This window comes from Grus americana, chromosome 16, assembly GCF_028858705.1.
Source record: "Grus americana isolate bGruAme1 chromosome 16, bGruAme1.mat, whole genome shotgun sequence".
Lineage (NCBI taxonomy): Eukaryota > Metazoa > Chordata > Aves > Gruiformes > Gruidae > Grus > Grus americana.
The window spans coordinates 16,340,159-16,366,135 of NC_072867.1; the positions used below are offsets into that span (position 1 = coordinate 16,340,159).

General features: G+C 39.4%; 1 protein-coding gene across 6 annotated transcripts in view; it reads right to left on the reverse strand.

The window, feature by feature from the left end:
• Window positions 1-25,977, reverse strand: part of GIT2 (GIT ArfGAP 2) — a 32,831-nt gene that overhangs the window by 3,026 nt on the left and 3,828 nt on the right. The window contains exons 2-19 of one of the 6 annotated variants that reach the window (XM_054844885.1): window positions 25,160-25,293; window positions 24,508-24,620; window positions 23,668-23,773; window positions 23,217-23,303; window positions 22,941-23,071; window positions 21,737-21,831; window positions 20,891-20,936; window positions 19,328-19,376; window positions 18,148-18,220; window positions 17,701-17,798; window positions 17,285-17,396; window positions 16,109-16,251; window positions 15,153-15,302; window positions 11,719-11,967; window positions 10,431-10,520; window positions 5,917-5,999; window positions 5,602-5,784; window positions 494-557 (exon numbers count right to left, since the gene is read on the reverse strand). In XM_054844885.1, coding sequence (XP_054700860.1) covers window positions 494-557; window positions 5,602-5,784; window positions 5,917-5,999; window positions 10,431-10,520; window positions 11,719-11,967; window positions 15,153-15,302; window positions 16,109-16,251; window positions 17,285-17,396; window positions 17,701-17,798; window positions 18,148-18,220; window positions 19,328-19,376; window positions 20,891-20,936; window positions 21,737-21,831; window positions 22,941-23,071; window positions 23,217-23,303; window positions 23,668-23,773; window positions 24,508-24,620; window positions 25,160-25,293 — 2,006 coding nt within the window. Of the gene's footprint in view, window positions 1-493; window positions 558-5,601; window positions 5,785-5,916; window positions 6,000-10,430; window positions 10,521-11,718; window positions 11,968-15,152; window positions 15,303-16,108; window positions 16,252-17,284; window positions 17,397-17,700; window positions 17,799-18,147; window positions 18,221-19,327; window positions 19,380-20,890; window positions 20,937-21,736; window positions 21,832-22,940; window positions 23,072-23,216; window positions 23,304-23,667; window positions 23,774-24,507; window positions 24,621-25,159; window positions 25,294-25,977 lie in introns of all 6 variants that reach the window. The other 5 variants (XM_054844884.1, XM_054844887.1, XM_054844888.1 and 2 more) reach the window with 5 other exon arrangements.

The following is a 25,977-nucleotide window of genomic DNA, read 5'->3' on the forward strand; positions in this document are numbered from 1 at the left end:
TCAGGTAGGCACAACAGCATTAGATTTCCCTGGCAGTTTTAGAGAGGTAGGTAAGACTTTACAAAATCTTCATCATGGAGACTTCACTCCCTAAATCTCCTGTGAAGAAACAGATGACTTTGGTATATGGATAACAGGTCTAAATATACCTGCAAGTAAGAAATCCAGGCAACGGCACTCAAATGGCAACTTGGGGGTGAGTCTAGCAAAATTCCCGTATAACCACGACTCCTCAAGCTAGATACAAGTAGCCTCCAGTTTTAGAGGAACTGCATGCAATTCTTAAAGTTTTAAGTTCAAGAGTAAAATTAAAGGCCTGGATTCACAAATTAGCCCTTCCCAATCAGCATGCTAATAAATACAAAGCTGCAAGATTTGACAAAAACACCTAGTCGTTTCTCCCTACCTTTGGCTTTTGGTTTTCATGTACTGAAGGAAAATCTACTAATGAGGAATGAGGCCAAAAACATTTCAAATGCTGGAAGGTACTTACTTTTGGGAACAAAGCTGCCATTTCCGTTACTGCCACATGTATTCTCTCGGAGCATGGTATATAGCTGCAAAAAGATGCAATGTATTATTCATTACATAAAAACTCCCTTTCCTCTTCAATTTCACTAGTCAGTGGCTATTATTCTAAAAACTGAGTAACAAAAATCACATATATATTCTAAAAGTATCTTTGTAGGCTGCACTGAAAGCAATGAAAGAAGCCAGTGCAACGCCAGTGACTCCTACTGCCTCCTCAGCGTTCCCCAGCACACCGCAGCACAAGTTTGTATGTAACTGTGCAATTTCAGAAAAAGCAAGAACTTAACCAACAGTACAAAATTATTTCTGAAGTTTTCATTATTCTTCAAACAAAGCTGGTTTGAAGGAATAACTGTCCACGCCTATTATACCAAACACTGTCAGAAAAAGTCTCAATTTGTATGCAATTATGGAAACGTGTCTATGAATATTAACTGCACATTAATTCATAGCTTGCATTTCCTAACCTCCCCCCGCCCAACTATTCAAGTATTAGAATTTGTCCCCAAATTGTACAGAAAATTGCTCAGCTTGTGCATACACCAAACAGAAATACATATTATTGTTATGTGTAGGAGAGCATGCCCAAGCAAACTGGTTCATGTAAATCAGGCAGAAAATAAAGTAAGATTCTGCAGTTTGAAAATACTTAAACAAAATCTGGTGACACAGACATGCTTTGGGAAAAAAGCAACTTTTTTTTTCCCCTCAGTGCAGTGTTGACTATCACAAGCAGATTAAAAAAACACTTTTGTACGTAGGATCTAAGGAAGTTTAACTTGCTGCCATTTTAGGGAAATCTCTATCCATTTGTTTTGAAAGAGCTCTTTCTGCATAAGCCAAGAGACTGTAAAACCAGTCTACTAAAAGTTTAAAAATTGCTAAGGATCTAAGCAGCTAAAAATAGTGAGTAATCTCTGAAGAAAAGTTTAAAAAAAACAAACCAGAAAAACCACCAAAGGTGTTTCAATTGATTTTATGTTTCAGAGTTTAATTTTGGCCATCCAAATTCTTAAAAATAATTTAAGAGTCAAGTGTTGATATTTATAGGACTGTCTTGTCTACACTCTACAGCATTGCAATTTTTAAAAAAAAAAACCCACACCCACTTTGTAGCTAAGTTACCAAAATACAGTAAACCCAAAAAATTGTACTTAAAACACAGCAAGACCTAAAGCCTGATCTCTGTAGGCTTTTAACCCATCGGTTCTCAGCTCAATGCCGAGCAACCTCTCTACCAACCACGTGCCTCTCTGGCTCAGCAGCCGGGCTGGAAGCTTTAGTTTGTCGCAGAGACGGACACTGAGGACACACCTTGATTCCAAGGAGATTTATTTCCATCCCTGTATCAGTTCATTATCAGCTGAAGCCAGGAATGAAGCACTATGCACAGATTTCCCCTTTTTCATTTCACAAACTGGAAGGTTAGACACCTGAGAATGGGGTATGCCAAACCGCCAGTACAGAATTCAGACCCTGCTTTTTTGGTAAAGTTTAACTAAAGGTAAAACACCACACGAAGGTAACTTAAGAACACCAAAACGCCTTCTCAGATTAATTTATACACAGTAAACAGACAACGCACAATTCTCATACAGCAGCTTACAGATACGTGCATTTCCAGGCTACCAACTACTTTCAGAATGTGTGAGTTTTAGGCTAATTATTCAGTAATTCTGTTGAGTTATTAGCTAATAAAACAAAAGCAGATTCCATGAGTCTTCATAGATTTCACTTCTGACTTATTTACCAAATTAAAATTGGTCTGTTCAAAACAGATCTTAAAACTATTTACCATAAGCTGCTGTGAAGTGCTGTGTTAGTGTGGTCTGTCAAAAGTCTAATTTCCAAAGACTTGATTTATGTTTCAAAGACTCAAAGTTAGTCAACAAGATTCAATCTTAAACAAGAGAATCTCAAAATTACAAAGCAACAGCATTCAAGAAAAATATTCAGCATCTGTACATTACAGTAGATCGCTGCCCTTTCAAGCAAAAAAAAAAAAGACAACAAAAACCCAACGTCCCCCAGTCATTACTTATGCAGTCATCTTGCAATACCAAAGGTGCAAAAATAGGTCACTTGCAAATGCACTGGGAAAGAAGCAACACACGGGGGTCATTTTGGCAATGCAGGAAAACTGCTTTACAAAGGAGTATTTCCATATGTCTCAAGTCGCATGAGTTCTTGCAAATAAACTCAAAGTGGAGAAAAGTGTTCCAAGTTCATTGTAATTTCCATTCTGCTATTGAGTTAACAATTAATTTACTCCCTGCAAGCCACACTGAACAGCACCTTACCTCATAAAAAAGCTAGTTTGCTGATTAAACCCTTCACTAACAAGGCACAGAAAGCCCTGTGAGTAACTTGAATGAGAGAGATTAACGACACATATTTCATAATATGTTCTTAGGTTAGCTGCAAAGTGTACAGTGTGTCTTGGAGGAATGGCTTTATTTTATAGTCTAAACACCCACTGTAAGCTCATGAAATAAGCTGACATATTTGTTGAGTTTACACATGTTCCAGTAAGGCATCAGGAAGACATTCAAGCAGTGACAGCTTGGAAAAAAGAATCCATCATTAGCAGTAACTTCTGGTAACCTTTTCCTCTAATCTTGATATTTGTCACTGGCAATAACACCTGGGTTAGAACTTGGGAAGTTCTGTTTTAAAGAACATCTCACTTAAATTTCATTTTTTTTTTTTTTTTAGGCATTAATAATATTTTGGTCAGGTTGGAAGATACCATATAAACACACTTTTTTTCATTGATTCAAGGTACAAATGACCTCATTTGACACGCCAGCTGTATAAACAGTGAGGGCCTAAGCTGTCAGGTGTGAACATTGCATGTTGGGAACCATGAAACTTCTGCTACTTTTGCAACAGTGCACAGAAGCAGCAACCATATGTTGTGCTGTTAGTTGTGATAATTTATCTCGATGGACAATCAACAGAACAGAGACAGGAGAATCTCTTAAACTAGAGAGTTATAGTTCCAGGCTGTGATTCTGTTCCCCATTAAATCAATACCGGGAGCTTCGACTGAATGGGCAACGTCATGGGCTTGTAACACTCTGTATGAGCTATCTGCAGTTTCTTTATCATCCGCAGCATTTCATGCATAGCCTTCAACGACCCCTGTGCAGATGGTGCGTGAGGGAAAGAGGCAGCAGAGAGAAAAAGAAAGGACACTGTGCCTGAGAGGCAGGGACAGAGGCCAGAGTACCAGGAGGCAGAACCAGGCTGCGGGATGGTCAGAGGCTGCAGGGTGGCTCTCTCAGCCCAGGGAATCAGCGTGCTGAAGCAGCCGAGGCTATGTCTGAGCTTCAGCATGCCCACACGCTCTAATGGTCTACTTGGCCAGTTGAGTACAGGAAAAGGAACAAAAGAAAGCGAGGAAAAAAAAAGGAAGAAGGTGTTTCATTAATAGATCATATTCTTGCATCATTTTATTACTCTCCAATTATCTATGCACCACGTGCTTTTTATCTACAATGTTCCCAGCACTGGCTGAAGACGACGTATTATTATACCCCTAAGTATCCCATTTTAAGGAAGCGGGAAGAGAATGGTGGAACAAGCCTACTCCATCTCCTGCATGTCCCAGGATGTGCAGTTCTCAGCCCACTGAGACAAAGCCAAGGAATAGGAAAACAAAGAACAGCAGCTTCATAGTTCTGTGTTTTGCAAGATTATACTTGTTTAAGCACTTGGCAAACACCCCACTCCACACATGGCACAGAAGAAAGAACAAAAAAGAACATAACAGGTTGTTTAAAAATCTATTCAATTTAAGAGCAAAAGCTAGGTATGCTGCATTGTTTCCTTCAATGATTTTTAAAAAAATATATAATTCAAATACTGTAAACTGTGATACATATAAACCCCAAACTCATTTAAAGCTTCTCTTTCTGTTGCTTCTCTGTGAGAAACAAGCAACAAGGGATCACAGTGGAAAAGGTTACGACAAGGGCAATGAGCTCAGCACAAACACGTTAGAACTCGCCATTCAGCGTGAGAAGGAGAGGCTGCGCGCTGTCCCTTCTAAAAATAGAAAAGTACAAGAAGGAAAAAAAACCCAACACACAGAACAAAAGTGGCCCTATTGTTGCGCACTTCTCTCGACAAGGCAGGAAGCGAGGGCTTAACGTAAATCAGCAGCCACTTCTCGCAGGCAAAGATGGGTGCAGAACTTGGGCCGGGAGGCAGAACGGAAGACCTGCCAGGCTGCAAGTTCAGATTTTCTGCAGACCAAAGCTGTTCCAGAACTAAAACATGTTCATACCTGGGAAGACGTAACTCTTATTTACAGTCCTCTAAGAGAGCTGTGCAGGAGCACCACCTGATGATAAGTCACGGGCAGTGTCACTTTTACTCGCTCGTGGCTATTCTGATAATTGTTCAGTTGGGCCAGAAGTTCCCTGAGGGAGCTGAAGCTGCGTGCTATCTGATGTGGTGATAAACACGGTCCTGCTTACCCAGCTATGTCAGTATCTAAACCAATAGTTCAAAATAGCTTTTGCTGGTACGTTATCTGTACTATTATTTCAGTAGGAAAGCCAAATTCTCCCTGCCTTTGCCAATTTTTCCTGAAGCCAGACGTGGTGTTACTGTCACACTTCTGTGGGGTGTCCCTACCTAAGGACACAGAGGTCTGAAGATCCAGGAGAAACTTACGCCAAGTTCTCTGCAACACATTTGATTTATATCTAAAACAACATTCATTCTGCAGCAGGACTTCACAAGCGCTTTGCTCGCCAGCGCTCCCTGTGCCAGTTCTGGGCCGGGCGGGCAGGTGGCAGGCAGCAGCCAGAATCCACTCGCAGGGGGCCACGCCAGCTTTTTGGACAGGAGTGTGTGTTCCCACTGCCTGTGCTGATCACTTGTCCCCACTCTCACTAGGTCCAGTACACCAGGAAACACCACAGACCTACAAGCTTTGTAGGTATGCAATCAGTATCTCCAGCGTGAACACGGTGGGTGGTGGCGGTACTTCTGAAAACACTGAAGAATTTTCTTCATTTTCTCACAAACTCCGCAGCTTTTCCAGCACCCACGCCTTACCTGTCATGCTTGTTCTCTTGCGCTGCTCGCAGCAGCTCCTGGATGTTCTTAGTGATCTGCTCAGTTTTCCGAATCACATCTTCTGTACTGGGCAAACTGGAGCTGGGGGCTGTGTCGGCGTCTTCGGGGATGGATCCCTCCCCCTGCCAAATGACGCTCCTCTGCCGGCCCTTCCTGCCCGTCCTGCAAAGGAACAAAGCGGAGGTCGGCCCCGTGGGACAGAACTGGCTGTTCACACAACTCCCCATCAGCTCCGTGTCACCGTGCCATTAACTTCGCATCACCGTGCCGTTAGCTCTGCATCACAACACCTACCCCGTTTCCTCCAGCTCCAGGGGGGCGGTGGGGTTATCATAGTCACTCTCAGACACGCTGCTCTGCTTCTCCAGCTTTGAAGTCTGCAATGAATACAGATTTATTTCAGTGCTGTGCAGGAAAGAAGAGCCCCGAGCTGTGCCAGCGTATGCAGGCTTGCTCTTGAGCACAACAGCCCCTGCACCAGCCGCTACCCTGGAGCCCGGTGCGCCCACCCGTCCTGTGCCGGGCTCCTGCTGCCAGCTTGTACCCACAGACGTGGGTGCTGAAACAAGAATTGAGGCCCAACACAAGGTGGGAGGCTGAACCAAGTGAGGGAGGCCCATGGCAGAGTAGAGGCCAAATCAAGCATGGGGGTCTGACCACAGAGCAGAGGCTGACCCGGGCATGGGAAGCCCACCACAGAATGGGAGACCAAAAAGAGGGTTGAGGACTGTTGCAATGGGAAAGCCAAAATAAAGACGGGAGACTGGAATGATTGCAGAGTGGAAGCCAAACCGCAGAAGGAAGACCAAAGGGCATGTACGAAGCCGAATCAATGAGACTTGGAGCCCATCACAGACTGGAGGCCAAAACAGGGGTGGGAGCCCAAAACAGGGAGAGTTGAGGCCCACTGAAGACTTGAGACTGATACAAAGTTGGGAGGCCAAATAAGTGAGAGTTGTGGCCCATAGCAGAGCATAGGATGAAACAAGGGTGGGAGGCCTAGCCATCTAGTGTAGATGGTCACTGAAGGGTGACACAAGGGTGTCAAAAGGAGGGTGGGAGGCCAATTCCAAAGTGGAGGCCAAAACAAGGGCAGGAGGCACACAAGGAAGTGGAGGCTGGACAGAGCGTTGCAGGCCCACTGCAAAGTGGGAGGCTGATCCCAGAGAGAAGGTTGAATGAAGAGTGGGATACCAAAATGAACTTGGAGGCCAAATCCACAGCGGAGGCCAAAACCAGAGTGAAGGCCCACAACTGAGTGGGAGGCACACAGTGGAGTGGAGGCTGAACTGAGCCTGTGACTCCAAACTCAGAATGGAGGCCCACCACAGAGGTGGCGGCCAAACCTAGATTGGGGGGCACACAAGGAAGGTGAGGTCAAACCTAGAGCGGGAGGACCATGGCAGAGGGAAGGGTGAAGACAGGGTTGGAGGCTTGAACCAAGCGTGGGAGGCTCACTGCAGAGCAGAGGCCAGTCCAAGCATGGGAAGGGCCATTGGCAGCGTGCTGCTCCAGAGGGTGGAAGCCATAAACAGAGCCCAGATGCTCAGTATTTTCCAGCTCTCCCCTTCACGTGGCATTCCCTGGGGAGATACCAGTGACTGTGCCCACGCCAGGAACCAGCACCGCCCACCCCCTGCCTCTGACAACATGCACCTCCTCCCAGGTGCGATGGCAGAACATTCACCACCTCCCACTCCCACACAGACCAGTTCTGCACCTCCCAGTAAAGCATCCAATCCATGGGCAAGGATGATGCTTGGGTTTTTTTCCTAAACTCCTTTTCAACTTTTTTGGTTTGTCTGTTTTACCCCCTTGGAGGGCTGCTAACACCCATAAGCATACTTGCACCATGGCAGCTCAAGAGCGCTCTCCCTGCAGATCCGAACATATAGCCCCCCTGTCAGCAAGAAAGTCAAAGCAGACTTTCAGATAGAGCGCTAGGCTCCCTCCTCTGACCTGGTTTAGCCTTCTTGGATATTTTATGCCCAGGCAATGCAACATCCTGGAGGTCTATACTGTGAATACCTACTGTCAGACCAATCTCATGAGTTTGCAGCTTGAAGCCCCTGAGGCACACTCCCATCCTCAACCAGGCCCCAGGATCACCACACATCTGCCTACTCTAGTCCTAAAAATTGCAAAGCTCATCAGAAGTGCCTACTACCGCTCATCCATTTGCCCGCGTGCCACATCAGTGCCACTCTATGTACAGATCAGCCTCCGCATCAGCTCCTGCCTTAGTCACAGACACTGCTCACGTAAGAGGGTCCTTTGCAATCTCCAATGAAGAACCAGCTGTGGAGCCTTACAGATACTCTGAAGTCAGGAAGAGGGAATCTCAAGTGTTAGACTGTAAGGGACACCTTCCATTTGCATCCCCAATCCATACACTTACAAAATAATACTTCTACCTCCAGGACAGACCAAAAACATGACTGGGAATTGGTTTTCATTGGTTAAGATCCAGTACATTTGTTAAGCACTCATTTAATGGTAAACCCAACAATTCTTAACTCTGAACACCTGGAGGATGAACTTTTTCTGTCCATTTTCAAGTTACTCTGCACAGAAGGAAAAAACAAGCATTTTTTTAATGCTCACCTCTCAGGATAGCTAGTAAAGATCAATTGTAAAAGTGATACATATTTTGAAGATATGAAGCTATTACATGTAGGGTCTGGCCTTTCCCTTTTTCCAGATGTATAGCGGAAAACAATACGATTAGTGGCAAAGCTGTATGCTATGCTCAGAAATACAAATGACAACAATGAATTACAAGAATAGGATATTACAGAATCAGTAATACAGTATAGAATCAGTGTACAATAAAAGAAAGAAACAAACAAAACCTCTGCAAGTTTCTAGTACTACACAGTACTGGTATCGGCTGCAGCCAAACCTAGATTTGCATTTGACCAAGTGGGATATTCCCTTCTAAGTTTTATCATCTAGTCCTACTTGCAAATCTAATATTTTCTTGACTGATATGTCCAAACATTGTACAGTTAAAATAAAATGGTGATGCAAGAATTTGAAGAGCAGGTTCTTTATCCTGGCAGGAAGAGGCCAGGGTATGATCATTCAACATCTAAACCCACAGATGTGTTTTTTGAAAAATTTAGTATTATATAGTAAAATTTGATTAGAGACTCTACTATGCTTACCCAAGAAAATGAATGAGACAATAACTTCATTATACTAACCACACAGAAAAAGCAGAGCAAAAAGAGAGAACTTTTCTTGAAAGATTTTTTCAAAATCAGTTAAGTCTTACAAAGAAATACAAATACTTCTCTCTCAAGTTTACTCTTGGAAAGTCTTGTTTTAACACAGAAATAAGCAGAGCCTAAGTCTTGAACATGTGGTACAACAAAATGGGCATAAGCTACTCATTTTCTAAGAAATGAGACATAAACATCTAAAACCAGTCCAAAGGACCCTGTATCGATATTTGTTAAGTTAAAGAAGTTTAGTCAGAGCAAGACCTTGAAATGTAATCAACTCCTGATGATGATGGAGGGTACTTTATGCAAGCAGTGCAAGCTGGTAGCTCAGGCTGGTCAAACAGCAGTGTGAAACCTATGGGTTGCTCGTCTTCAGCATTCATTAGTCTGTGACACATCAAGCTGTACCTGCTCAGTGTCCGTTACTTCAGTCACAGCCCCTTCACAGCCAAAAATGGACATTATTCTAGAGTTGCAAATGCAATGTGCTTTTCCCTTCTTTTGAATATGCAACTTGCAATTAGTTCAAGGATCCCAAATAAAACAGTCTAAAAAGAAGCTGTCACAGACAGACCACTCTATCAAACTGTTTGTCTTGCTAAATGCGTCCTTGGGCAAGGTGGCATTTTATGCTCGCTTCTAGCAAATGAATCTGAGTAAGATTAGATTTAAGCATCCCACTACAAAAAGAGATAACAGTGTTTAAAAAAAGTTTAAGAAGCTGGACAAAGGTTTCTTCAAATAGCTAATAGCTCACATATGAGGCCACAGCAATGACAGCGTCTTTGGAATAACATAAGCTTACAGAATGCATTTAATGTTTCTTGGTAACACTGCAATTTTCTTCCCTAGAGTCAGTACTGTAGCTAACAAAACCCTTAAGAACAAAGTTTTGTAGATCCTGATGGAACACCAATATAAGCTTCCTTTATACACTCTCAGTGTCTTTAGCCTTGCCCTGAAAGGAATCTTGCTAAAAACTATTCCCATGCGCATTCGGACTTTCGCCTATCAACGTCAGCAGAAAGCAGGCTACCTGACACTAAATGTATGGGAGGGCAATACGAATGGCTGTCTGGATGCTTCAAGAACTCATTTCAAACTAAAGAACATCTGTGAGATAACGTTCAATCAGTACCAACTTGGATTGGCGCAAACTGACAGCCCCCAAAGAAAGCAGGCTTTAAAGCTAGGATCCAGTGAGCTTCATACGCCTCATGCAGTGCATTTTAGTCAGTAGGGAGAGTTATGTATTGGCTTATGAAGTATCAGTGAGTGCCTGCCAGGTTACTTTCCAAACAGCAACCAACTTGTCTTCTGGCTGTTTTCAGTGTTAGGCAGTAGAACAAGTGATCTGGAGTAACTGTGCATGGTGTTAAATGCTACACATTTTAGCTGTTGTGAAGTTAGAGAGAGGCAAGTATCCACAGCATGTGGCAGAAGAAACCGAAAGTGATGAAATACTGCTTCATGCAAGCATGAAGGCTAATCAGCATGAAAGGGGAGAAGACAGAGGCATAATGGCTTCTAGGGAGACTGCCACCTCCTCCAGGTAAAAGACCGATTGGGAAGGTACTTAACCCTTCGTGTGCTTTCATCCCTTGACCAGGAAAGCGTGGAGGGGAAGGAAGGTAGAGATGAAGAGGAGGTCACAAACGCACTCCTCCCGATCTAAAAATGGGAAAGAAAAAAACACTCGGGAAAACCAAAAACAAAACACAAATAAATTCTTAACGGAAATAAAAGAACATTCTTAAAACCATGGAGATGACAAAGTAAGAATTATTTTGAGAATTTGGCTAAGCCTGAGTGGACTTAATTCTTTCAAAATGCAACTGACTTCGTGTTAATTCAAATATTGATATTCCGGAGGTGCTAAGTTCCACAGAGAATAAAATACATTCACCATAGTACCAAATTAACTAACTCCACGTAACAAATTAATGCTTCAGAACCGCTACTTCTATCCAAATTTCAAGCCAAATGACCAAAGGCCCTTTACAAAGCACCGTCACATTTTGCAAACACTGCCACATACAAAAGAATTCTGACATTTCTTGCTGCCTTTATATCAACATGCCAATATGTTTTAAAGGGCTTAATTGTTCATCTAGAAGGAAATACAAGATAGTGCTATCAACAGGGAAACATATTGAACCAAATCTACAAATGTTAAATACATGCCTAAAAAAAAATATTGTCCCATATTCCACAGGGCAAACAAAAAACTAACTTTAATAAGCACTAGTGTCTGTTGGGTCACTTATCTAAAGTGTGAACACGTCAGTGCAGAATCTTTATGGCTAATACAGAACTCCCTCTCCACTATCAGCACATCATACAGGAAAATACTAAACGAGAAGAATTTGTTCAACTAACAGATCTAAACCATCTTCAGCCTCCAGTTCCAAAGTCAGAATAAGAAATTGGTGGCCTACTGAAAAAGTTAGCTTCACTTTTATTTTTGAAAGGTGGTTCTGAAGTTCCACAAATTGGCACATGCCTGCATATCTCAAGAAAGAAATCCATGAACTTTACCTACCTTCTCGGAATACTATTCCCCACCCCCCCCCCCCTCCTGGTTTTCAAACAGCCACACATTGATATTTGGCATATACATTGTGGTTAAAAGAAACAGCTGAGCAGAAGCCAAAAGCTCCAGTTTACATATTCCAGAATTGTTATAGCTTTTACTTTTCAAAACATCAAGATCCTGCAGACATGTTAATACAGCAAACATTAACAATTCTGACAGTTCAAATTCACTCTGAAGCAGACAGTTGAGCAGCTTTGGTAAAAGAGCACAGTTGGAATAGACAGAAAAGCTGAACGTAAGAAGAAATGCAGAAGCATCAGCAGTTTTACTTACATGTGGAGGGAAAGGCTGCAGTCTTGTTATGCTTTCTTCTGGGTATGTGACCTCTCCCATGGGGAGGTAGGGTTTCTGACCTGATCCAGTCTCATACATGGACATGGGTCTGCTACCCCGTGCAGATGGTCGTCGCTTTAAAGAAGAATTGTTGGTAGGGTCTGTGTACTCAGAACCAGTTTGGACCTGATATATATTGGTTGTGGCCTGTCTTCTGAGGTTGGTATTTTCACTCTGTAGCGTTTGAAGCTGAAAGAAATGTTTAGCAGTGGGACTTTGTTTTTCTAAGAGCAAGCGTCAAAACCAAACTGACTAAACAATACACGCTTGTCAGCTTTACTAGTCAATCCAGCTACTAGTAGCTGGGGTTTGATTTCTTTTTTCAAAATCTACTTGATTTGCTTAGTATAAACAGAAACATCTATGTTCCAGATACGGAAATATTTATGTGCTGATTTCCAGTACTTTTTGCTGGGATGCAAGCTAAATTAGATCTTAAAATTGGTTGTTGTAGTTAAAAAAAACCCAACACAATCCATTTCTTCCAGCCTGGCTGTACTGGCACATGAATCATGTAATATAATGAGCTCATGGGGGGAAGGACTGCCAACAAAACAGTTTTTCAAGCAAAGTGATCCATTTCAGCAGTCAATACAAAAAAACTTAAAGAGGACTTTAACATAAGGCCCATCAAATCTGAAAATGCCAAAACTACAGCACAGACACCAGAGGCAGCGCAAAGAAAACTAGAGCTTGCTCTGCAAAGCAAGAAGAGAGTTTAGCTTATGAAAATTAAGTATCAGCTACTGCTTTCTAAGAAGCCAACAAGAAATAATTCTAAAGGTTTTTATTATTATGTATTTGATGGATAGTGAAAATGCAACAATTCTGGAGTTTTTTTATGGAGTTACTCGGAGTAAGTTTGCTATATTAACACATCATAAAGAAAAGATGTAAAACAGTCAGTATCTCTCTAACAATAATTGAGTATTTTTCAAACAGCTGATGGCCTTTTAAACAGGAAATTGCCTATTTACTACTTGCATTTACTTTGCATCACATGAACCTTCAAGAACATTATCTCTATTAAAAAAATCCTATTTTGCCTAGAGCACTTCGCAGAACCCTAAATTAAATGCGCAGACTTCCATCAAGATAACTAACGCTTTTTCTCCTCACTTTCTGTGTGCTCTGTATTAAGATGTATCAAGTCTTAAGATTTGAGGATCAGGCAGGAGCCAAGCTATCCCTCTAAAGTTTGACATTAAAGGCAATTAAATAAGTCAACTTTATAGTCATCGTCTTCCAAACCTCTTCCACATTTTATAACTGTGCTTTTGGTGCAGTTTTAGCCAAAAGCTAATACAAACTCTGATCAAACTCTTACCCGTCTGTAAGCAGCTAAAAAAAAAGTCTGCATTTCCATTAGAATGCCCATCAAAGTAACAGAACTATTTTCATTTTTATTTTGGAAGAATCTACTCTAAAGTGGCATTCATCAAGTGCAGCTTTGCCTCTTCTTTAATGAGCATCTTTTGCTTAGGAATTGCCATGCAAAAGATTAGATACACCATCGGCTAATAAGGTGATACATAACGTGGATAGAGTTTTTTAGTTTATGACCTTCTAAGCCCTTGCTTAGAAAAAAAGCAGCCAAAAAACCAAACAAGACTCTTGAATGACATCTATTGCATTAAAATTTCTGAAGTAGTACAAATGTATTGGTGTCTTGCCACAAAGAACCCAGCAGAGACTTCCCATATTGTACTGCAGTTCCCAGCAGCTTAGAGCCAAGACGGCTGTTACCCCTTCCTCCCGTCCTGCATTCTGCAATCGTGCACGGCTATAGCAATTCTTCACCAATCCAGAGCCAGTAAACGCTAAGTTAAAGCAGCCCCACAGCTATATACGTCATCAGGACATAAAAACAGTGCAACAACTCGTCTTCAAGGTAGACTAAGCCCTGGCCATGCCATCTTTCAAAACAAGTTAAAACTGCAGCACAGCAATGATGTCTCTTCTGCTATACCACATAAATATGCTAAAGTGTCATTAATTCATAGGCCCTAAAGATTTTTTAACCTTAAACAGACTATATCTGTTTAAAGAAACTCAATATAAGTGAAAAGTTAATTAAATTGATGCAGAGAAATGCTTAACCAGTGCAAGCTGTTAAAAGACCAAGGAAACACCCTGAGATCTCTTAGGTTCCTCTCAGTATTCACCATTCCAATAGACCTGAAAGGCTGAACACCATTGTAACAGAAGGACGGCACTTCACAGACAAGGAGATTCGAATCTGCTGAATTAGCTTGGCCTCAGATGCTAAGAGCTCAACGGTCCCGACCATTCTCCAAAGCATCAGCCTCTCTGCCCCGAAACAACAGGGAAAAACAAGCTTTCAGCACAGGTTTGCCTCTGCAGCAACACTTTCTCTACAGGGAGAGAGCTTTCTGCAGCACATACTGTAAATCTTGCAGTATTGTAATTATTTGGAAAACAGGATTTTTAACACCAGATGAAGAATTAATTTGAGGAAGCAGCCAGCCATTTCTCAGCTAGCTTGACAGACAGGACAGTGAACTCAATACAGATAGAAATTCTCCTTTATCCCACAAAAATCTCTATTTACCAGAACATTGGCAAGGCATTTAACAAATTGTTGATTTGTTTATACAAGTATTAGAACGTCTGGCTTCAAAACTGGGTTTTTGGAGCTTTAAATTCAGGATTTTAGCAGAAAATGTTCAGTTTTCTGTTTGTATAAGACTTCTATACATAGTAATTCAATTGTAAAAGAGATACCCCTACCTTATCCTTGTCTAGACAAAGCCCACACTGAAGGTTTAGAACAGCAATTGAGTTTACCACTATATCCTTTATGTGCTATTTCCCCCAGATTCAAATACAAACAAATAAATCTTTGCCTCCTGGTATACAGGAACTTTATATTGTATTGCTACATTTCAGATTATTTTCTACTGCCAAACTGGATTGGGATTTTAATTTCCCTTCATTCCAGCTAGGCTTATTAATGGAAAAAACCCAACACATTTACTGGAAAAGTTGGAACCACATTATATAGATATGTGCACAGATGTAAGATGTGTGCTCACTTACTTCCTCGTTGTTGAAAACTGCTTCTCTTGAGGCAAGACAGCAAAAACATACAAGACTTGCAACAACTGCCTTGTCACTTGGAAAACTTAGGTCAAAGTGAACTAAGCAGATGACCATCATCGTCTCCACAAAAAAACATTCAAAACCTGTGCTGCACATATACATTTATAGTCTCATATCTGATTCCAAAGCAGCTCCATTTAAAAAAAAAAGTTTTCTCACTATCCTAACATTGGGTTATTGCATCTGTACTTTCAGCAGGTTTATTCTGGCCAACTTAAAATACATCAGGGTTACGCTACTGTGCCTGTTACCTTTTTCTGCATGATTCTCAGCTCATCGCTCAAGTTGATGTTCACTTTCATTAACTGCTGAATCTTTACCTCAGAAGCCACCAATGCATTTTTAACTTGCATATATTCTTGGGCTGTCACTGGTCCATCTGACAAGTCTGAATCCAGGCTCTATGAACAGCAAGACAAAAATACTTACGCCATTGAGAAACAGATTACCAAAAGAAAACAAGACAATGAGATTTTCAACAGCTTTTCATGAACTTACTTTAAAGGAATCATGGTTTAAATTAAGTTCAAATTAGTAAGATCCATTCATTAAAATAATTTTAGTCCAATACAAAAGAAATTTTATGTCAATTAACTCTTAGCTCCTCTGAGACAAATGTTTTTGTGCATAGCATTTCAGTGACACAATACTGTTTCATAAGGATTTTTTTAAAATATACAATAAAGAACTGGAAAGTCATAAAAGACAGATTACTAAATATCCAGTGTGCATATTACCAGGGAAGACTAAACTACAACTACTAGGTTTACTGCCCCTCTTTTACCATGCTGCATTATTTTCAGGAATGGTTTAAAACACTCAGTCACTATTGGGCTGCTATAAATATTTCTTCAGTAGAAAGCAGTGTGTCAAATACCATGGAATCACTGACTAAGAGTGTTTTGGTAGATCCAATTATTTCATTTGTGTAATTAGATCTATATCTTATCTCCAGATACGCACAGTGGCAAACACTACTTTTCTAGAGGAGTATTTTATTTACAATGTAAATTCCTTACGTCACAACACTTAACTTTGTTAGAAATTTCATTGACTGAGGGATGATTCTGAAATGAAGCTGAAAATGAATTAAAATATTCATTTTCTAATAATTTATGCATGTTAAATCTCCTCACAAGTGGCAAGATTGACAGCAGGTTACCTTTATGGATAAAATTCGGTGTGCGTATAAATATTTCAAACCTACCTTCTGTCTGTTTGATTTAGCTGCATTTGTTTCCAGATCTGTATCTTCATCTGAAGCAACGCTGTCATAATCAGGCTGGTCATTATCCTGACTTTCACTACTATGTTGATTGCTGATTGATTTGAGTATCAGTTCCACATTTTCTGTAGAACAACATACACCATTGAACAACATGCTAGTAAGTTTGGAGAAGAAATTAAAGTATGCACTTCCAAGTAATTAAAAAAAACAAATCAGAAAATATTTTCATCCAGAGAGACAATACAAGACATGCCATAATAAAGTATCATTTGACTAGCCCAGTTAAAAGAAAAAAAAATAAATTAGATCCACCTAAGAGGTATGGATTATTATTGTTCAAAACATCAAAGTTTTATGGTTTTGTCTTTTCATTTCATGTAAGTGGTCAGGCAAGTTAAAGTGGTGAGAATCATGCTTTAGCAGCAAAATAAAATTCACATAAGGGAAAAAAAACAAAACAGACTACACTGGACAAATGGATGTCAACATTCAAATGGAAAAAAAAAAAAATAGGGAAAAATTACAAGTCAGGAAAGATTTTTTTTGTATTTTCTCTCCAGAGGGAGAGCTACTGTTCAAATCTTGTTTCACACCATCATGGCTAGAACTATGGCTCTATCTGGTTGTCAGCACAGGTATTTGTATTGTTTGATACCTATCACGCTCAAGAAATATAGAAAGTAAACATTTTTAGGTGAATAGCAATAAACTCAAGACCATCTGAACTACAGCACTGTCCTGCATATTTAGAGCAGCCAGGAAAGCCAGCATCTAAAACACTGACATTGTCCTAGCTGCCAATCCAAAGAAGTATCACTCTAAAACTGTACAGGAGTATTCTGGAAAATTTTACCAAGCTATCATAAAAGTCACACCCAATATAAAAAGATGTTCCTGAATTGCACAAATTCCACTTGATTTAATTGTATTATAAATACCAACCTTAACAGACAAATCTTCTGTATTTCAGCATTATTTTGGTGGCCTAATGCATGTTGTCAATAGCCTGTCAATATCCACGATTTGATTCTTATAATTTATAAAACCAGTATAAATCTCTTTCTCCATTCATAGTACTTTTGAATGAGGCTACAGTATCAATTAAACTACTGAAGAACTGCATATAAAAGAGCCAACAACCAAAAGTATGCTCACCTTTTGAACCAGTGATAGGATTCCCCTGTTGTCTTCGTTTGGCATCACTTAGAATATCTATAACTAGCGTAGCAAATTCATGGGCATTAAATCGAGCCAGTTTCTGTCTTCCCTAAATTACAAAATAATACAGGAAAAAAAAAAGAAAAAAAAAAAGGACATCATGTATTAGATGAACCCCAGAGTTCCCAGGTAAAAGTAAGACTACAGCACAGCCAGTTGATTGTTTAGTTACATTTATTACAAAAAGTGTGATTTAAATTATCCAGCTGCACACTCCAGGGCAGGGGAAATGTTAAACTATTTTAACCTCTTCGCAAGTAGATAAAACGCTTCTACAGCGATGAAGCAATATTACTTAGAATATCTGGCCTATTAAATAAAAATGGTTTTACAGTATTAAGAAGATTGCATACCTGATTCCTGGTAGAGGAATATTCAGGATTTACAGGAAGAAAAGGGACCACTGTGGTCTCTGTCACAAGTGTACTATGATTCTGAGTAGCAAGCCAAACTGTTCAGGGAAGAAAAGAAAAAAATTAATAAAAAAGAAGGAATAATCTTCCTGTACTATTTGACAGTGTTTCTTGTCAAAGAATAAAAGACCACAATTTCAAACACAAACACAATGAATTCAGAGGCAGGCTTCCCCCCCACCCCTCCCCGAGGGGTCTCTTCTTTGTAAAAAACACAAGGTTTTTTCAATTAACAGGATCTTCAGACATTGCAAGACAAAGAAACTACCATTATCAGTAATTACTGAATACAAAAGTACTTTAAAGAACATGTGCTTGCACTAACATCTTGTATGTAATGTAACAATTCAAATTAATTTTATACACATTCCAGAAAGTGTCATTCACCTGCATCTGTTTCCCTCCTGTCAACTTCATCATACACATCCATGGCAAGTTCTTCAAATAAGTGGTTGCTTAGCTAAGGGTAGAAGAGAATAATTACAGCTTGAAAATAAACAAAACCTAGTAAGATCTCTGTAACAGAAATTATAAGAGCACAACTCTGCTCTCCTTTGGCTGTTTTTCAGCCTATATAATTGCTTGTTTCTCAGCCTGCATAGCACAGCAATCCATTAAGCACACATGTACCATCACTGATTGCTAGATACAGGGACGACGACACTGTGCTACACTTTTCATTTACCGGTTAACAAATTTTTCTTTCCTGCCTGATTAAAAGAAGACCAAGTTTTCTCAGTTTTGCTGTTCTTATGCTCTCCTAGTCCTGCTAGGGGAACTGTGCTGCTGCTGGGCTGCTGGCCAGGATCAACCCACCACAACTTGCAAAAATACAATGTAGGAATCCAGCTACTTCTGGCTAGCGATGCATTTGAAGTAGCCACTAACAGCATGTTAACAGCAGAAAGCCAGTTCTAAAGTAGGATTCATATTTGGTTTGTATCTGAATACCAGTTCTACACACGCTGGCTTGCTTAGCTGGAATTTTTATGACCGCTAGCGTTAATTACCTTTAGAGAAAAATGGACATTGTCGCATAGAAGAATATCACCAGGATTGTTCTTCCCCTAACTGCAAAAATTTTTATCCTTTGATACAATTTGCTTCTGCTAAAAGCTTTAAGTAGAGGGAAAAACATATCCCCACTCTACCTTGTACAAGGATTTGGTCACCAACACTTTAGTAGTAGTGAGCTGGCATTACAATCAACTAATTAGCAGACAGTAATGCACTATTCTGGCTTTCCAGAAAGTTAAAGGCAAAGAGTAACACTTAACATACAGATTTATATGAAATACATGAGCGCAAGACAAACAACAAAGTTTAAGGTTTTAAACTGGGGAGGCAGACCTAGAGATACTACCCCAAACAAGACCAACAAGTATTTGTTCTCCGTCATGGATTTCTCATCATCTCTGCTCCTCCATTTCTGCCTATATTCATGGTTTTCTCCAGATGTTTAACTTGCTACAGAGCTGACATTTATTTATGCAGGAATTAACAGCAGCTGAAACCAGCCTGAAAGATGAAGTGCTGAGTTTGCGATGTTCAAAGAAGTTTTACTTACAGACTGAAGCTTCTTCTTAGCTGCTTTTGCAAGTTCTGATAAATCTAGACTGCTATGAAAACAAAAAGTGATCATTATATCTACAGCATTTAATAGCTTGTTTAAACACAAATTCTATGTTTCGATAATTCAATGATTAAAACGTCACTTTTATTTGAAACTCCCCAGTCTTTTAGTATTTTTAATATAGTTTTTAACACATTGATATTACTAATATACCAATTGGTATATTCTTAAGCTTTTCTAAACAACATTAAATTTAAAACAAAAGAATCCCAAAAATCCTTTGGAATATAAATACCCACATTTGCATAGCTCAAGCAGCAGTCAAGCTGTAGCGCAACAAAATGCTTTCTGTTAGGAATTTGAACAACATGATCATTCTGACCAGAACTCGAGTACACAGAAAACACACAGGATTTCACTGGGCTCTGCAGGAGGTAGGTGACTATCAGGCTGGCAAATGACTACAGCAATAGGGCCATGCTTAAAATTATTCTGTACTGATCAGTAAATAATCTCTTCTCCTTGTTTCCAGACATGAACATGAGGCACAAGATGAAAATTGTGTCGTTCAACACAATTTATCACAAAAGCCACAGATCAGGAAAGCTGACAAATTTCAAGTCCATATTTCTATCACCCAGGGGAAGAGTCCCCTGACCTACAAGGATGGAAAGGCTCAGATAAAAACTCTGTGTAGGCAGTCACCTAGACAAGGGAAAAAAAAAAAAAAAAAGACCAGGGTCGGACACGAGGCAGAGGTGAAACGGGTTGTACTGCAGGCTCTGAGCAGTGGCTTTAAACAAGTCATTTTCTCTGTGTATCATCTTCCCCCTCTCTGTGCAATGAGGCAAGTGATATTTACTCTGCTCTGAAAATACACAGTACTTTATCCAATAGCTAAACACAGCATATCTAAAATATTACACATTAACGCTAAGTATTTTACCAACTATTACATGGTTTCTAGAATTTTTATTTCATTAGTTTTTCATAGAAATTCTGCAAGCAATATGTAGAACAGTTTACTTACAGCCGTCTTATTTCCAATTGCACAGCAATAAAAGAAAAATAGGCACTTATGATTAAAACTTGGTATGTTTTATACAAATATGATTTCATTGATCGTAACCAAAAGTTAAAAGCATTCGGACAATCAAAAAGCATAAATATTTTCAAAGAAAAATGCAGCTTTCTTACAAGTATTAGTTTCAAAATGCTGTATCAGGAAACTAACTCAATTGGTCCTTACATTATTCACAAAATCTGTTTCCCAGGAATCCCTATGTGTCTTCCCTTAATATAATTGTCTCACGTTCCCCCTCCATTTTAACAAATACAGTAAGCTTCTATAATTTTCTGATTTTGTTTAAATGCCAATATTCTTTCTAGAAAAAAAAAGCTTCCAAGATCAATAAAGGCACACATTAAAAAGTTGAAATGACAACAAGCTTAAAAGTTGTTTTGGAAAGCAAAGCAAACTTTATTATTATTATTTAAATAATAATTATTATTATTTATTTTGATGTTTTCAGACATGCCATGGAATCAGCAACTTACCTGTCTGCCATCTGAGGTATAACAAAGTGCTGCCCATTCTTATGCTCTAGAGTTGAAAACAAATTGCACTTTAATAGGTTGTTACTGGACTACAGTTTTTAATGTTGTCATGATATACAGCTGGTATTCAGTTTTACTAAAAGACACAGCAATGAGAAACCCAAGAAGATATGCAACAGGCAAACATAGAATAATTTATCTTGCATGTAATTACTCAATTTCCAATTACAGGAAGCTAGCAAGTCTTAAAAGAAGGTTTCTACCACAATTTCCTGATGCTATTGAAGATTGTAATTAAGGCTTATCAACTGTATTAAAATTCCATTAAAAAAATTAAGTGCTAAAACATGGCTAAAAGTTTTTAAGTGTGCCCATGTTCAAAAGGTACCTACTTAATTGAATACTCCCCTGCCTTTGCATTTCAGTGAAAAAAAAAAATACCTCAACAATTTCTACAATATCTCCTGCAGACTATTCAACATTCACAAAATTTGTATTTCCCCTGCAATTCGCTCCTTGAAGTTAAACAGCACTCATCTGACCTTATGTGTGGGTTTCTCCACACTTTCAGGGGTATTCCATTTATAGAACACACATTTGTGGAAAAACACAAAGGAACTTAATTTTTCATTTAATACTTAAAATCCTGCAGGTTTATCTAAGTTTTAAATGCATTATCACTAATCTTACATCTTATACTTTCTTCACGTATAATTTATATCACATTAGAATATTTGAAATGCATATAAAAAGTGTAGTCACACCGACACAAACACTCTATACCGTAGTTGGAACTGCCCTATAATTAACACCGAAAGATCTCGGGCTGTAGTTTTTTCTGCTTACCTGGTTTCCTGCCACAGAGATAGAAAGCTAACCTGTCTGTGAGTTCATACTGAATTTCCACCAGGCGTTCTGCCAGTTCATGATGCCCACCTTGTCTGGTTTACACACACACACAAAAGTTACATTAGTTATTCATTTTTAGACATACAAAAAAATTTAAAAATGGTCAGAGAAATAGATTTAGTACAAGCCACTCTTCAACATTGTACATGTTTGAGTGTATCAAAGTGTATCAAAGCACAGACTCACAGCAGGATTTTCAACAGTATCTTCCAGTGGGAAAAAACCTATAGATAAACTTTTATGAACTCCCCAAAATGAGCCAGTGAAGACTCTGAAAAGCTTCGCCTACTGCTTTGCTGTAGGAAAAATAACAGATTATATAGGCTATTTTGAATACTCTATTTACAATTTTCTAGACAGTTCCTGAGCTCATGCAGCAAACTCACCCAACTTCACATTTGATTAAGAGCATTGAAAAATAGAAATATTCTGGCATACTGTGTTCTGCAACCAAGTGAACTTATTCAGTTTTCAGATTCCATGTATGGCCTCAGTTCAAAAGCAGAGCAATGAGGATGTTTTATTTACACAAATGCGCAGCTTCTACTTGATCAGTAATGTCCAATTTTGCACAGAAACACCAAAAATCTTTAGCGCCGTGCTGGAAGTCTTGCAGTGCCTCATTCCTGCCCAACTGATCAGCAGAAACATTCATGGTTAATCTTTCTTGACATGAATGTGGTAGGCTTTCCTGAGGGTGCAGTTCTGCGACTGGATGCGCCTAACAGTTCACTGCCCCTAAAAAGCCTGGCTCCATCCCCTGCTCCCTGACCCATCTGTGCAGTCCAGCTCTTTCCTACAGCAATTCCCTAGTTAATCCGCACTCCTGGAGTCTACTCAGCTTGCTGAACTGCAGAAATTCTTCTCCTCAGATTACTTTTCTGTGAGCTGCTAGATTGGCACAGCCTGTTTTTCATTGGGATCACAACTGTTGTCTCAAGCATCCAGGAGAATACAGGCTATGAAATGAAGAAAATGCTTATTTATACCCTTTATGCATTCACTCTTTCTGGAAAACATACTTATTAGCATTTAACGGTCAAATTATTTTCAGGACAGAAACATATCTAAGCAGGTTCATCGTGTGATTTATGAACATCAGTTAACATATAACAGCATCATATATGTCAGAGCCTTCTACCTTGCATAGTCAATTGGAGTTTTTCCATTGGAATCTTGCGTGCCAGGATCAGCACCATAAACCGCTAATAATTCTGCTTGTAAAGTCTGTCCTGCCTTAGCAGCAACATGGAGCGGGGTGTTTCCTTTCTCCTACAAGTTATTAAGAAAAATATCTACTTAATCAACAGGTCTGAGTAAAAGATTGAAATATAACGTGTATCAGCTGAAATCAGAATAAATATTACGACGTATAAGAATTGATTGTATATCAAAATAACGAAAAAAGTGTTCATACAGGATGAAAGAAGTTGGCTTGAGCTCCTAAGGAGAGTAATCGCAAACACGTTTCCAGATTCCCAGTCCTTACGCTGGAATGGAGTTGCTGAAAAACAAGTAGGATTGTACTTAATACAGTGGCAATAACTGTGATTCAGCATTTGTTTTTTCAGCCACGCTTTTAGAAACGGGTATGCAAGAATTCTTGCTGCAGCTGGTTCATGTAAACATCTTTTCTCCTTAGCCCAAACTGATGCCTCTCAACCATCCACATCTCCAGTATCCATATATATTACCAAAAAAAGTGGCTTCAAGTTGAAGTCATGCTGTGTTTGTTTACATAATAGTGCTGAAGCACAGCAATAGTTATCTTAAGTCAAAAGCAACTAATTTAATTCAGTCAGATTTCACTGTTCGGTTACGCACAAGTTGTAGCTTCTGCAGACTGCCAGGAAAAAAAACATACTAACCTTACTAAGATCTTTGGCAGTAACGCTGTCATCTTCTCGGCATGGCAAGCGATGAACAAATGCTAACATTTGATATTTAGCTCTAATGAATTCTGCTTTATTGGGACTGCAAAGAGAAACCCAAGCAACAGAAGGGAAAGAAAACAATTATTAGTGCTTTCACAGTAATACGGATGCTCTGGAAAAAAGAAAATTCACAAGTGAAGATTGCATTAGATCTTTACATGCTACTGGTAGCAAAGTTAGACACAGAAGAATATTTTCATTAAAAAAGCAACCCAGTGCAGATTGTCTAACTATACAGAGCATACTTTTGTTACAAACATCAAAATATCTGCAGACTCTAGGATGTAGTGTGTATTTCACAGATGTTAACATTCAACTTAAAACTATGCCAACTTAAGATCTATATTTACTATATGCAGTTATTTACATTTTAAAATGAAGCACCATATTCAGTGATAGAAATATTTTTTTTTAAGTCATCAACCAAACTTAATCTCATTAGCAGCATTCAGTTAACTGAAGCACGTGGCATAAGAATTAAAAGTCTTTTGATTCAAGTACAAGTAAAGGTTTTCACTATTCAAAGCTAAAGGTCAGGAATCAATGGTTTGGAGAATTCAAGCAATGTATTTCTATTTTTGCAATAAATTTAAAAAAACAATTATTGGAATTTTTTTTAAATAAAAAAGCAAAAAATGAGTGAATAAACAACTAGTTTACTCATGTTCTCTTCCAGCAACAAAATGTTCCCATGGATACCTTGTTTCCTCTGTCATTACTGAATAAAATAATCACACTTCTACAAAAATAAAAATTCTGTAATTTTCCACTTACTGCACTTTATCCTGTGGGCTAGCTTTGCGTCTTCCACTCATAACAGAGGCAGGGTCCAGCAACGAATGTTCCCATATGGAGTTAGCACCATTATTGTACAGTGTTTCAACCATCTGAAATCCAAAATGCATACAAACAGGCAGTAAAGAACTTTGCTGCTAGCTGCACAGACTGACTGATCAAATATCTGTAATTATTTTCAAGCGGACAGCAAGCCAACAGATTCACGTGCCAGCATCCATAACCTACTGGGATATCAGAACCAGGCACATGCCTAGGAGGTTATTATGTGGAATGTAGTAAGAACCCTCTTAAAATTCTCTACTCTTCCCACCAGCAGCTCTACGGAAAAAAGAGAGGCTTGCTGTATATTGAAAACTTTGTTTGAAGCAGATGCATTGCACAAGTCTGAAAGAAAAGCTGAAGGTGACTTTCCAAAACAAAGGTGTCAAATTAAAAAGGCACAGACAATTCTGATTTTAGTGGTCCATCATGGCAAAACAAGAGAAATAAAAGACTAACTTAGAAGAAGAAAGCTTAAAAGGACCAGCCCCTCTCAAACAAAAGCTCAGCAATTTAAATTCCATTTTAAAATGTTAAAAAAATTAATATGTCTGGTGTTAATGAAGGAAGATGCAGTTTTACTTTTTACCTGCAGCAGTGTGGGAGGCCATGGCGTATGCTTGAGATGTCTCACTTGAGAGATATGACGCCCCAAACTTCGATGAACACTACAGCACTCATCACAGATCAGAATCCCCCTGTTTATAGATGCCCAGCAAGGATCTGAAAAAGAACACATCAATTACAACACAGAAGGCAACATGACCTTGTACTGCAAACACAGAGCCTAAAATGAGGAGCTCTGCCTTCTAACCTTAGCTTTACTGCTTAGCCATTATATGAGCTTGTAAATGTTACAACCTTGCCAGGCCTCTGGATGCCAGGGAAATAACAGTCCTTGCGCTGATTGGGGATGTGGGAGTCCTAAGACAGCAAGGAGACCACTGTGCAAACTCTGAAAAAAGCCCCACTTTTTGCAGTTCTTCCTATGAAAATACAGTATTTTCCTTTGTAAGCCTATCAGGACACTAAATTTATTACCTTCTTGAAGGGCTCACATGTAATTTAGTGGAGTCCGACAGAAATATTTCTAACACTAGCACCTACCTGCTCTTTTGAAAAACTCAGAAGTCTCTGCCATCTTATAAGCAAACCAGAAAGACAACTGACAGAAGGCAGAAGTAGTAAACTTCATATACTAGCTATTATGTAGCTTCAAACGTCAAAAAGTATAAAACCAAGTACGAAAGTTACATCAGATTGAAACTGAATATATGCACAACAGGACATTAAACCGAGGTCCCTCTGCTGCTCTCAGCTCAGTCTTTAGAAGAAACTCCAGTTTTCTGTCAGTGACAAGAGACTCAACGGGCCAAGAACTCTGTAGTAACTGAGTAGCAAGACAGA